The 14,009-nt window shown below is 34.9% G+C and overlaps 1 protein-coding gene across 2 annotated transcripts; it reads right to left on the bottom strand.

Moving 5' to 3' along the window:
* Window positions 1-1,350: 1,350 nt before the first annotated feature.
* On the bottom strand, window positions 1,351-12,687 carry LOC106660878 (macoilin-2). 2 transcript variants are annotated; one of them, XM_014383898.1, is made up of 13 exons: window positions 11,934-12,686; window positions 6,166-6,307; window positions 5,972-6,098; window positions 5,776-5,905; window positions 5,638-5,704; window positions 5,440-5,557; window positions 5,225-5,378; window positions 4,887-5,162; window positions 2,647-2,805; window positions 2,321-2,585; window positions 2,067-2,241; window positions 1,680-2,005; window positions 1,351-1,532 (listed from the first exon to the last, which is right to left on the bottom strand). In XM_014383898.1, the coding sequence occupies exons 1-12, from the start codon at window positions 12,011-12,013 to the stop codon at window positions 1,728-1,730; spliced, it is 1,971 nt and encodes a 656-aa protein (XP_014239384.1). In that variant the 5' UTR covers window positions 12,014-12,686; the 3' UTR covers window positions 1,351-1,532; window positions 1,680-1,727. The 2 variants fall into 2 exon arrangements, with proteins under 2 accessions (XP_014239384.1, XP_014239385.1); XM_014383899.2 differs by lacking the exon at window positions 1,351-1,532 and having other exon boundaries at window positions 1,679-2,005; window positions 11,934-12,687.
* Between the last annotated feature and the right edge of the window lie 1,322 nt (window positions 12,688-14,009).

Genomic DNA, 14,009 nt, shown 5'->3' with positions numbered 1-14,009 from the left:
AGGTACTTTGTCATAAGGTACTGTTTGTGCATTTATGAAGGGGCGATAAACAAAGAACAAAAACCAAAAGAAGATGACTTCTTTAAAATTTCTTTTGTAACATTTTCTTTTTTGCCACAAAGAACAAAACACTTGTTTTTTTAAATTATTATTATTATTATTACAGATTTTCCCATATTTCTCTTATATTTACACAACTAACAAATACAATATCACATTAAATTAATTTTTAAAATTATTAAAAATTACAATTTGTTAAAAACTTAAAATTACCTTGAGTATTCAAAAAATATATGTTCATTTCTTTCAATTGTATAAAACAGTTGGAAAAAAGAAAACTGATAAAATTATCGTATAAATGAAAAGGGATTAATGGGGATGTGATGCTTTTTTTGTTTTCTTTTCACAATGTTCTTCTTGAAAATGCCCAACTAAATTGCTAAATAAAATTAATATTAACCGCCTTTTTTTGTTGCATTAATGATGGTTGTAATAAATTTAAAAATAATATACTTAAAATTTTGCAATATATTTGAATGTAAAAACATAAACACGTAAAACTTTTCAGAAAAGATGATTACTTTTCAATATTTGTCAATTTTAAAAATTGTCCTGCTGACAATTCAATCATTTAAGGTTTGTAGGGCAATTTTTCAAAAAGATGAGGGTGTCAGAAAAAAATAAAATAAATCACGAGTTTCTTTAGTTAAAAATAAGAACTTCAGTCTAAAAATAGTTGTGAAACAAAATATACATAAGCAGAACAAAAAAAAATTTTTTTTTCAAGGAAAAAAAGAAAATTTAAAAAAGGAAATTTGAGATCTTTGCCGTTCTTTACAACATTTAGTGATTTTTCCTCTTTTATTTTTTTCTTTTTGCCACTAGTTCCCTATTGCAGGGGAGGGGGGAGAAGCTGTTAATTTTAGAAAAAATATTTTTAAAAGATGAGGGAGGAAGTAGTACCAGCAATCAAGCTTTCATTTTTTTTTTTTTTTTTTTGTATTTTACATATATAATTGTATTATTATTATTATTATTTTTGACTAGAATCATAACAACAATGGCACAGTTGCGCATTTTTAGGAAGATTTGAAATTACAAATAAATTCAAATCATAATACACTGTTTCTCATCTCTCGCGCTCACTTCTTCTTTTCCTTGTTTTAATATTTAATTAGTAGTAGTATTTTTATTGGCGGTTTCTTTCAGTTATACTTTTCGTAAGCATAAAATATGTAAAAATAATAATTTGAAAACAAATAGCATGAAAGATCAAATTTAAACAAAACAAAAATTAACCAGTCTCAAGTATACGAAGATTATGAAAATTAATTTTTCAAAAATAAAAATAAAAAAAGAAAGAAAAATAATTTAGTGCGTTTCTTTGTGTAGTGGGAAAGAAAATTAAAAATCAAACAAAATATAGATAATCCTGGCAACATTTGGCCTTGGTTAAATATTCACTTTTTGAGAACTTTCTCTGAACTGAAGTGTATTTTAGATGAAAGAAAAATCACTGCACACCTTTCTTCCTGAAAAATAAAAACAAATCTAAAATTACTGAAGCTAACTAATCTAAATTGTTTCAGAAATAAAATGTGTGCGATAAAACTATAGTTTAAAAAGAATATATTAGTATATTATAGTGTTTTTCTAGTATAGAAGAGAAACATTATTACCCTTTGTGTATTTGTTAGTAAACGGAGGGATGGGTCAAGGAGAAAGAACTATGCTTCTGTAGTGAGATGGCCCTGCTTAGGCGTATAGACTGTCGCATTTGGATCCAGGTTAGATGCGGAAGAAGCCATGATCGAAGATTGTGCAGGCATGGTACTGTTCTGTGAGACTACCAAGCCTCTTAGCTTGGTACCGCCACCCATGATGCTCCTGCTCCCCACTGCAGAAGGGGCATGGACAAGGAAATCTGCTGTAGGCATCACTGCAAGCACCTGTGCCATTTTCGATTTCAGTTCTTCTATCTCTCTCTCCTGACTTCTTATCAGACCTAAAATCGATAAAAAATTAATTGATTTCATTCACACTCGAATGTTTAATATGGTTATTACTGTCTTTTATCTCCAAGTGTCTCTTGGCTTCGCCCAAAGCAGAAAAAAGGTCCAGCTTTATTCTTGTCTCTGCACTTAGAGAATTCTCAAGATGCAAATTTTTATCTTGCAGCACCGAAACAGCGTTCAATAGCACATCAGCTCCAGTCTGACTTTCTTTGTACTGCAAAAGACTCTGCAAACAAAAATATATAAAGTTAAGCTCGTTCGAATAGAATCAGACATTTTTATGCTATAGATATATTTTTACGTACTTTTAGCTCACGATCTGCACTTGCACAGATTTCCTCTTTGAGCTTGAGATCCCTTCGTATAGACTTGACTTCGCCTTCAAGGTCCCTCCGCCTCTGTCGACATGCCTCGGAAGAACATTCACGCTGAGCGTCACGCTTTGCCTTCCTGTCCTGTGCAAGTTGTGACTCAGCTGTGCAACGTAGCCTCCGCTCTTCCGCCAGCCTCTTTTCAAGGGACACGATATTCTGTCGTTCATTCGCTCTCGTAGACACCATGTTTTGCAACCTGGAATATTGTTTGTTAAAAGTTAATTTATTTTAAAAAGTATGGTGATTCACAAATTTACTTTGACTCCAATTCCTCGTTGTGGTGCCTTAGTGTGAGAACTTCCGCACGAGCAGCTTTTTCCGCTGAATATGTGCTGCTCAGCTGAGATTTGAGATCTGACTCATTCTGTTTGCTCGACTGAAGTTCCCCTTTTAGGCGTTTCACTTCAGACTCTAACCTAAATTCAAATGCCTTACATTAGTAATAAAAAAAAAACATTTACTACTGGGTAAAAAAAGTCTTATATTTATTTACAAATTTACAATTTATCTAAATATGTTTTTGGCTAATTTTAATATCTTAATTCCTGTGCTACTTGGGAAACAGAGAACTTATTGAGGTTTCCTCCATATAACTGGGCACTTATAATTAGCTACATAATATATGCCAAAACAAATAACCTGGCATAACTACTATAATATGATAGCTTCATTTAAATTAAACTTAATAAGTAAGGTGCCTGAGCCGGAAACAAGGAATCGTCCTTACGTGATTAAGAATAGGCCATAGCGGTTGACACACCACACAGGCATCTGCTCTTAGGCCAAAGCCCGCGGAAGTGCCCCTTATGCAGAGAAAGGTTGCTCGATGTGTCCCACATACTGGAAACATGTCATGCCTTGGCTCCCTACAGGGAGCGTGTAGGCATGCCATCAAATCTGAAGATAGTACTCGAGCAATGCAGCGAGTTTCAGAGTCCTCTGTTCCGCTTTTTAGGGGAAATTGTTTTTTTTTATTGTATATAATGTCTTATGTGTTGTGTGTCTATATGTTTTGTCTGAGTGCATGTATTTATTAGCATGAATGGCGAGGGGTGAGGGTGAAATATAACGTCATCATCGCCCCTCGAACGTTGAGAGCGAATGAGTGTGTGTTCGGGGTCGATGGTGGAATATTTATAAAAGTACTCCACCGACCAAACGGAATGAGTGTATTGATAGATGTATTTATGTGTATGAATGTGTAAGCCGGTCCCCGTCTTAGCGATAAGTTTAAATTGTTAAAATAAGAACAAATAGGGTAAACGTTGAAAAGGGACAAAGGTTGTACTCTGAAGGGGCGACCACCCAGACGGGAACGACGTAACACATCTGGCAAATGTAGCCTGGAAATGGTTACCCAGGTAGACAGTTAGGTAAGAACGTCAAAGTGTGGGGCAGACCCAGGCTGGACCCACGTTTTGTTTCCCACGAACCTGGAGAAAATAAAATAGCAATAGAGACAGACCACCGTCTTTGCCGGCCCACCCGCGGCGTGAGAACTCCCCCGACTTTTGAGTTTCCTTTCCACCCCTACTCCGGGAGAGACTCGGTATAAAAGGGACGACTGGAAAATCAAAAGTCAGTCAAGATACAAGACTCACCCCAGTCAACGACCTAGCCGAGACTCACCCCAGGCAGTCAAGACCAAGGACCGGGAGAGAAGCAGCCACACTCCGTCTGGGATTCAACAAGAGGACTCAGCCAGCCAGGGCTAGCGAGGATCAGCCGTTGCGACCAATCGAGCCAAGTCAGAGGTCGAGAGAAGAGATGCTGTGGAAACTGATCGTGGCGAGCATCGTTTGGGGTAAGTCCCTTTGTTGATAGACTCATCCCAGGTTTAGAGTTGTGGCTGACTTGTAGATTAATTAAGATTCTGAGGTTTGGGTACCGTTAAGAGAAGGAATTGTGTACAATAAATGTTACTGAATATGCTCTCTATTTTATCGAATTCTGGAACCTTACCTTCCCCTACACAAGAATAAGTAGCGACGCGCTAACGCCGACTAATCTCTTGTCGCTTATAGAAAAGCAAGCGAAATTCGAGAGATAATTCGGCCGCCGCGCCGTCATCCGCTTACAAATGTATTTATTTGTATGAATGTGGTGTTTGAAAGTGTAAATAGAATGTAGACTTAGTTGGGGACTGAAATGACTTTTTTTTTTACTAGATGTCGGAAGCCCCAGTCAAAAAAAAAAGGCGGTTCTTGACTCCAAGTTAAACTAATATTACAAGATTGTTAACTAAATTTGGCAACGAAGCAAACAGCATAAACATTGCCCAATTGATTGAACTAAAGGTTGTAGCTCAGATAAGATAACAAGACTTATTATTACTTGCTATAAAAAAGTCTTTTTAAATAGGACAAATGTTGTAAAATCTGCCTCTCTGCCCACAATGGTGATATATCGCACTTTTTATTTTACTACGAGGCTTTGGAACAAAACAGATCAATATATACTATTATGGATTTGTAAATTATTAAATAAGAACATTTACTTAAGACAATATTCATCTTTATGTGGTGTGTCGTTTTCTTTCGGAGGTGCTGATCCTTTGCTTCCTTTCGAATTGCCTTTTCCACCTTTCCCACCTCCTTTACTGGTCGTGTTATTGCTCATTTGCGAGCTCGACGTTTGTGACTGATTGACATTCTCTTCGTCTGTAACCGGGGGTGCTGAGCTGCCAGAGTCTCTACTCCTGAAGCAAAGCATTTTGAGGCCCCCTCCGCCAGAATTGCTCTGTTTGTTTGACCCTCGGCAAGACCCATTTGTCCTTTTTGAAATAAAAGAGTTTTAGAAAAATACTTTCATATAGGACTAAATAATTATATATACTTGATTTTTTCTGTGTATTCGACATTGTGTGTTATAGAACCGTTTGTGTATGGCTCAGCAGCTCCTTTGTCAAGAGATTTTCTGTGTGAAGATTTACTCCCACAGTTTTGGGAAGTTGACATCCCATGGTGACCGACACCATTACTTTCAGCACCTAGACAAGTTTATAAAAGTGGTAAGTGAATATAGTAGTAAATTAATTAATAAAACCAAACCTTTTGTTTTTTCAGGTGGTGTTCCCTGTTGTGAGGAAGACGTGCCTTCTACAGGCAATGCTTGTTGAAGGAGATTCATATAGAAACTGTTCTCCTTTCTAACATCTCTTTGTCTCCGCTATTTTTAAAATTTCATATTGTACAAAAAAATTGTTGGTACAATCCAATAAAAAATAAACAATAATAAAACAACCATACCTGTCTGATTCTAAAGCTTACATAGCTTTTAAAGCCAAACCCCAATGTTACAACTGGGTAGCCAATACTGAAATTCACATAGTTAAACATTGCATTTTAATTAATTAATTTTTGTTGTTTTGTAAAATAGTACATTACCAGTGTGCAGCGAATGGCCTACACAGATCGAGGTGAAATGGCATATGCCGAAGGTCTTTGAGGCGAACTGCAGCCTCCATGTAAGCAAATAACAGCCACAGCATTACTGTTGGTAGGCATATGCCTTTTTCTAAAAATAAGACTTTGTAGTAAAAAAAAACTTAAAAATTTTACATTCATGTTGTTTCAAAATTACCAGTATGCCAAACATACTGAACCCAGACATATGTGCTCGCTGCAAAGAAGAGCCACTGGACTGGGATAAAAAAGTAACAGATCATATCTGAAGTGACTGCAATCGACATAAAGAAGACTGAAAATGCCTGAGAAAATAAATAATAATCAGTTTACATCCTAATAGCAAAATAAGCTTTAAAAAATCAACTTTACCAATCCTTGATATTTGTACGAGTCGTGAACGCTGCGTACAAGGAGCCAGAAAGGCCAAAGGAACTCGAAACGGAACTCAAGGAGGAAGTCTGCTAGTAGGACAAAAGCCCATAATAGGAAAAACTTCAGGTACACAATAGTACTGCAAACAGAAAATGGTTCATTAGTATGGGCCATTTCTTGACGAGCACAAGAAATTCATCCACCATCTATGACAGAAATACATCAATTTCTACTAAAGCTGGTAATCTGGTTCTACTCGGAGCTAGTTAATTTAAAGGAAAGGGAAAATGTTTTCTATATTCCACTAGATAATCAAAGGGTTAAACTGTACCAAAGTATCTCAAGTAAATGTGAAAAGAAATATAACTCGGTGGCCGCAACGGTTTAGGCGCTAACATGGTGTTCATCACTGTAAAAGTCCCAGGTTCAAAGCCAGTGGCCCTGCATTCGAACCCGACATAAGTATGATAAATAGGCATTTTTTCAAAAACACCTACACCTCAATTTTCATAAAACCTCGTAGTTGAAAAACCCTCGTAAAAAAATAAAAGAAAAAGAAAAACATAACTTGCTTCATAAATATTTGACAATTCCACAATAAAACCAGTGAGATCAAAATATTAATTACTTATACAGATTCCATTGAGGAAACATAAAAATAAAAAATTAAATTGATGGAATAGAAAGTTAAAAACCATTGTAAATTAATGTTGGCTGTTATGAAAGAAGACTGTTAGTTTAGAATTGCAGGTATTTAGAAGGATATTAGAAAAAAATAACATTAGGTAGCTGTTTAAAGTATTAGATGTACCAACCACTTTTTTTATCCACGAATAATCTAGATCTAGTATGGTCTGGATGGAAAAACAAATTCGATTGTTAACTACCAAGCTTTCGTCCTATTTTAAGGTCATCATTAGGGCAAAACTATCTTAAAGAAGTCTACAAATTGACATGAAGTTTTAATAGATGGTTTTTAATTTCTTTGACTACTCAGTCCCAATATTGCCAAGGATTGGGTGTTTTCATCTATACTAAGATCCATAATATTCATAAATATTAAGTGCTAAGATTTAACTAAACATCCTTGGTTATTGGGTTAATGCAGATGAAAATAAAAACTATTATAGAACATCGCTTGATTTTTCAGTCTATAAAGAAATGGCTGGATTTAAGCCGTAATACGCACACAAAGGAATAAAATGTTCACAATTTGCTTGTTTAAAATTTTATTTAGTTTTAGAACAGTGTCACCTGAATTTAAAAGATTTGACTCAAAAGTCAAACCAATCTAAAACGAGTACCACAGCAAGTTACTAATTTTAACTTATTAAAAGAAGAATGAAAGAAAGAACAGTATCATACCATCTCTAGTACTGCTAACAACATATTTTATGAAAATAGTAAATTTTTAAGGCAATAAAATAATAAAATGTATAGGTGCAGCAATTTCTCTTCTTATTTTTCTTTTTATAAGTTCATGACTTGTAACTATTCTAGTTCAAATTAAAGAATCATGTTAGAGACTAAACATTGGTAAAGCTAACAAGAATATGTTAAGGAATTCAACAAGATTCTATTAGTATGTTTCAAACGTTATTATGACATAACATAAACATATATGACAACAAAACATAAACTTTTTTTTTTAATCGTATAACTTGAAGCAGAGTAAGCAGCTAGTTAGTCATGTCAAATCATCTTGGTCTATCATAATGATAAATTGTGGCTTTCCAAGCATTCATTGGATCCAAAAATTATTCATTCACTTGATTTTTTTGGAATTTCCTTCTTTGATTGTATTTTGCAACTAAAACATTTTCGTATTCAATAAACTAAATAATCAAAAGTTTAAAGTATTTATTTGTTATAATTAGATTTTATATTGAATTCCAAAAAATGACTGTTTTGAATGCCAAAAAATTATTCATACATTCATACTCTTACAGACAGGAAAAACAGTTTTGGGTATTGTCGATATTGTTTATTTCAATTTAGAATGAAAAATGGTCGAAAATCAGCCAAATTAAGTTCAGTTATAAACGATACAATTGTCTTGTCTCAGCAAGGTTTAGCTATCATTGATTAGGGAAACAACTTGAACATAATCATTCAACCAGCCGATATGTGGTTTAAAATAGTACAGGCCTGGTCATACAGATAATGCTAAACAATCCAAAAGACCAAGGAAAGTTTAAACAGGACAAGAGTGTGAATTAGTTATACAAGCTGCATATTTTGAGGCGCATGCTATACCGCAAACTATCTGTAAATGCCTCCAAGAAGCAGGATACAAAGACAGAACAGCTAGAAAAAAAATTTATGAGTTAGACACCTCAACCGTTTGGTCACTGTGGTTTCCCGTTGCGAGAAAAAGAAAATTTTTTTTGTAAGTAATAAAAACACGACAGAAAGGCTCAATTTTGCTCGAGAACATATACCTGAACATCTGAAAAAATATTCAAAAAGATGTTAGGATGGCATTTTAATAAAATCTCTTCGCGAACGGTACTTTGTTAGTTTTATATAGTTATTAGACATGTTCATTTTTTGTTAAATTTCCAAACCGAATCCTTGCCTGATTGTTGTTAAGAAGCTGTGATTGTTGAGATGACCGGCCTAGTTAAACTGTTGAGTATGGGATCAACCACAGATCAAAGATTGGAAGAAAATCATACGACCAGCACATGGTTTTCTTCCAACCTTTGATCTGTGGTAGAACCTGTACTCAACAAAGTAAGTTTAATATTTTTAGATATGATGGGTTCGTTTGCAGGAATGCAGTGTGGTGTAGGGTTATATGATTGCTACAGCAGTCAGTGAATTGATAGTTATGAAGATAATCTGAAAGGTATGTGTACAGAACTCCAACACAACTTTAAAAAATGATGCAAAACATACATTTAGAATAATGAAAAAAAAAAACTCATAATTTCTGCAAGTTCTTCACTGACATAAACCTATGTCATTTATGTGCCAAGTTGGTAAGAAAAATCCGAAAATTTACACGTTCCTCTAGAGTGAACTTTAAAAAAAAGGGATAAATCACACATTAAACCTCACAGAACGCATGCAAAAATGGCTACAAAAGGATTGCATACAAAATTATTATATTAATTCATATATGCATTTAGCAGTCTTCATTGACCATATTAAATATTTTAATTAATTATCTTTCAGTCTAAGGTCTTGGTTAAGATGAAAAAGTTAGTGACAAGTAGAAGACGACTAGTCATGATGGCTCAAGTGGTTTGAGCAGCAGCACATTGAGCCAAAGGTCATGGGTTCGAATCCCATTCATAACACTTGCTTTTTCATCTCAACCAAAACCTTAGATTAAAAGAATAATTAATTAAAATATAACTTTGTTATTTTTTCATACTTTTGTGAGTATATGAATAATTTTTTAGCGTTCAAAAATGTCATTTATTGCATTTTAATGTAAAACCCAATTATTTTTTATAACAACATGTAATTTATTGTCGATAGGTTTTAGTAACAAAATAAAATTTGTAGAAATTATAAATGGTGCAATGAATGTGTTATTCACTCTTTTTAAAAATATAGATCCTTTTTCCAGATTTCAAGCGTATAGATCATCATCAAATTCCTTCAACCTGATGATGAGCTATACGCTTGAAGTCTGGATGGTTGAAAACAACTAACTGTAAGTAGGAACTATCTTTTTCAAATTATTAAATAAAATTAGAGTTGATTTTGGGTTTTGGTCTGCGAGTTGGTGAACTCATGTTGAACTGGCACAGGGTCATTTACGAGGTCTGTCTTCACTTGCGAGTTTTTGAGTTATTCAAATGCTTTTCGGCTGTGCCAGAGACAGATCCAGTACTGACCCTGCGCCAGTTCAAAATAAAAATTAAAGAATAAAATGCAAAAAACAAAAAAACCAAATGTATATAAATAATTTTGTGGCAATGTATTGCCAATATTGCTGTTCTTCAAGTATCCAATTGTACCATATTAAATGTTAGTTTTGTTTCCTTTCTCTCTTAATCCTCCTCCTTTATTAATTCAAGTTTACAAACACAGTTGTGATTCATTTGTGAATCTTCTTTGAGAAATATTATTAGAGAGATAGATAAAAGATTATCAACAACAATGACCTCATCGGGATTACGCATAATTTTTCAGTATGCATTTAAACTTGGCCATAACGCTGCTGAAGTTTGTGTTGTAACATCAATTTCGGGTGGATTCTGCGAACGAAAGGACTGTTTACCAGTGGTTTTCAAGGTTTCAGAGTGGCAATTTTGAATTTGACGAGGAACGAGCCAAAAACCAAACTGGATAATCACCACTGAGGGTGGTGGTTGAATCTGGTCCCTCAAGAAGCACTAGGGAATATGCCAAAGAACTGGAAGTAGATGCTACAACCTTTTCAAGGCATTTAAAAGAAAATGGGAAAACAAAAAATTAGATACAGGTACCATACGAACCACAGAAAGACAAACGTTACAAAATGTGTTCTTCGCTTTAGCAGCAAAATCACAATGAACCATTTCAGAACTGGATCCTCACTTGTACGAAAATCAGACAAGGTCAGATCAATGGATAGAGATGAGTCCCCAGAGCAGACGTCAAAGTCAAGCCTGCACCCAAAAAAATGATGTTGACTGTTTGGTGGGGAATTTTAAATTTTTAAACCCTAGTAAAACAATCACAGGGAACTCGTATTGCCAAGAGTTAAATATTTTTTATCAGAACTGCGAGAAAAACATCCAAGTTTGGTCAATAGAAAACGGACTTACTCCTCACGTCAATGCTCGTACTGACGTTTCAAGAACAATGAAAGAAAGAAAACATTGCAAAAACTTCAAGAGCTAAAAATTGAAATTCTTCCACATCCACCATATTCACATGACGTATCGCCAACTGAAGTCTACCTTTTTTGTGCCCTGGAACGTTTTCTAAGAAATAAAAATTTTCAAACTGGATATACTCTCAAAACAGCAATCGAAAAATTCTTTACATCTCCAACTCCAAACTTCTACAAGGAGGCAATAAAAAAAGCTTACAGCATGTTGGGAGAAGTGTATTTCAAATAATGAAGTTTTGATTGATTAAACAGGTATTTATCGTATTGATTCCAGCTTTATAAAATTACCCCAATTACTGACATTTCATACGGTGCAACTGGATATGAAGTTCTTTAACTATTACTTATTAATGCAAGATTTGGCTTGTTCGGTACTGCTGGCTGTTTTGTAAGTCATGTCAGTTAACCGTAATGTGTGAAGTTTAGTACAACCGCAGGATTAGTCTGCGCCAAAGTTTTTGTGTCAACAGTTCATTGACTTGCTTACAGCACATAAAAAATAGTCTCCTTGTCCAATATTACACAATGCTTGACTTATGTACGTAGGCAAATATTTGTAGAATAGTAAATGTTGAAAATGTCAACTTTTCTGTTAATTCTTTGTATCCTAGAAATAAAGCCAACGGCGAGAGGAGGTCTTTAGAGGTGTTTAGCTAATCTTTTTCAATAGTGTTAAGCAAAAATAATAGAAACTTTAAGAAATAAAAGAAATATTAAGGAAAATCGTGTTTATTTTTTTTATTTAGGTTAGTGTATTTCGGCGTTATCCTTTATTTTTCAAAGCTCCGGGGGTCGACATGCGTGAAATCAAAGCCCGTGGGAATGCTGAGGTACGAAAACCGTGAACCTCGGGTAATGAATATGGTGAAAAAGCGAGACGAAACGGACGCAACAAAAGACATATGGCGATGGATCTGTGTGGAAGTCTCACCTTCCGTAAATACCATCTGTTATTTTGTTCCTTTTTATAGGCCTTCGGAGCTTCGGGCACTCGCCATTCCTCCTCTTCATATTACCAGAACGGCTGAGGGTCTCTTCAGTTTCAATCCAGGCGGCGTCGGACAGGAAATTGAGAAAATCAGACTGAAATCGAATTTATTAGAATCGTAATAACCAGAGGCAAACTATCAACTACTTTTGTTGTCATTTATGAATATCACGACTCCTAACCCGCAAAAATATCGATTCTACACTTTTGGAGCAGAGAGAGAAGCGGGATGAGGTATCGAATAGTCTAAGTCCACCGACCACCGACCGCGATCCACTTCCAGCAATTATTTTAAGTTGTAAATAAGACCTTTTCGGACTTAGTACCACTTTTTCAAACTTTCGTAGTTTATCTAAAAGGCTGGAGATTTTTTCCACCCCGTGTTAACAGCGCGGTAAATAATTTTACAACTGATAACTGCGGCTGCGGAGGATGGGCCATGATTCCGGCAGAGAGGGTCGACATCAATCTCAACTGCCTCGATTATCCAATATTACCATCATTAGTCCACACAGAGACCCGAAAAATATAAAATTAAACAAAAAATCATTAGGATTTCAAACGACGAAAAGACAGGATTGTTACAAAAACGCATGAGTTAAGACTGAACCATAAGAACAGTCATGGTCTGCAAAAGGATCTCTCATGGTCTATCTACAAAAGGACAGAAAAAATTCATCACAGGGTAATTATAAAATAATATAACTGGATATTTTCATAAACCAAACCTTTTAAATTTAAAACTATTTCCTTGAGGTCTACAAAGTTTCCGATGATCCTTTTCTTCCTGGTCTGACTATTCTCCATGGTTTTGCCTAAATATTTAGATTTGTTTCAGGTTTATTTATTTACTAACGGCTGGTCATATCCTTTTTACAGCATTGAGCAAAATAAAGCATATTTCATGTACTGTAAAAAGTAAGAATTAAGCTTTTTTTAAATGAAAATTGTCAACATCTTTGTTCACCTTTTCTTTGAAGGTTTCCTGTCCCTTGGTTGCAATTTACTAATTAATTCCCCTTTTAGCCTATATTTGTAGTGGTTTATGTATTCTCTTATACTAAGCCATTTCTTGAGTTCTGTTAATAACCACCATTGTTAAATCAAAAAAAAAAAAAAAAAAAGTTCAATCAGGATCATACAAATTACAAAACCCAATGTTCAAACTATCTAAAAACAAACTTGACAGTAGCAAACATATTTTGTCAGACCAATCACTACTGAACCTTAATTATAAGCAACAACCAAATGAAGGAGATGAAGTCCACAAAAGCACCGAGCAAAACTAAGAAAAGCAAGGATGACAAAAAAATAAATGAATGAATGTTTGACATAACTTGAAGTGAACGTCAGTAGTCAAAAGGAATGTAGATTAAATGTAACAAAACACAAATTTGTCGCTAATGAATAGAATTCTACCTTGAGTACAATACAATTAATTAAGGTTTTTAGTTGAGATGAAAAAAATGGGGTTGAGATAGGAAGTTGGTGTCCGAGTGGATCAAGGTCACGATAGCTCAAGTGGTAGAGCAGCGGCGTATCTTGCCAAAGATCGTGGGTTCGAATCCCGCTTGTGCCATTAACTTTTTTTCATCTCAACTAAAAACCTTAATTAATTGGTGATGACAAAAAAGGTATTAATGAATGTTTAACACAACTTGAAAAAGTGAACATAACTAGTCAAAAGGAATATACATTAAATGTAACAAGTATATTTGATTCAGTGTTTAGGACGACCAGGTCAACTCTCAGATTTGGTCCCCCATCTCCCTGCCTCTAGCATCTGTGCACAATGCCATATGTTGTGTGAATTAAAATTGCACAACACCATAACTGACAGAGGGAGCTGCTTGACGGCAGAGACCCTACTGTTGTGGCACGATCCATCTAGAGGGAGATAGGCACTAGGCAGTACATAGAGTGTGGTTCATCGGCACCGCTCTCCTGTTCGTGATCGCCTGGATGCTTAATTAATTAATCCTAACTCTTGTGTCAGTACATTATTATGACTACTCCTCT

The sequence above is a fragment of the Cimex lectularius genome, unplaced genomic scaffold (assembly GCF_000648675.2).
Source record: "Cimex lectularius strain Harlan isolate CLEC.00 unplaced genomic scaffold, Clec_2.1 scaffold188, whole genome shotgun sequence".
NCBI classification, from domain to species: Eukaryota; Metazoa; Arthropoda; class Insecta; order Hemiptera; family Cimicidae; genus Cimex; species Cimex lectularius.
This window is presented reverse-complemented; position numbering and strand designations above follow the sequence as displayed.

Bases quoted from the DNA above. Each gene is read 5' to 3' on its own strand.
- LOC106660878 (XM_014383899.2), bottom strand. From the start codon at position 12,013: ATGAAGAGGAGGAATGGCGAGTGCCCGAAGCTCCGAAGGCCTATAAAA. The intron at 5,379-5,439 runs GTTTGGTTTTAT...AAACTTGTCTAG, and splicing joins ACCACCTGAAAAAACAAAAG to GTGCTGAAAGTAATGGTGTC. The intron at 2,242-2,320 runs GTACGTAAAAAT...TTTTGTTTGCAG, and splicing joins GTGCAGATCGTGAGCTAAAA to AGTCTTTTGCAGTACAAAGA.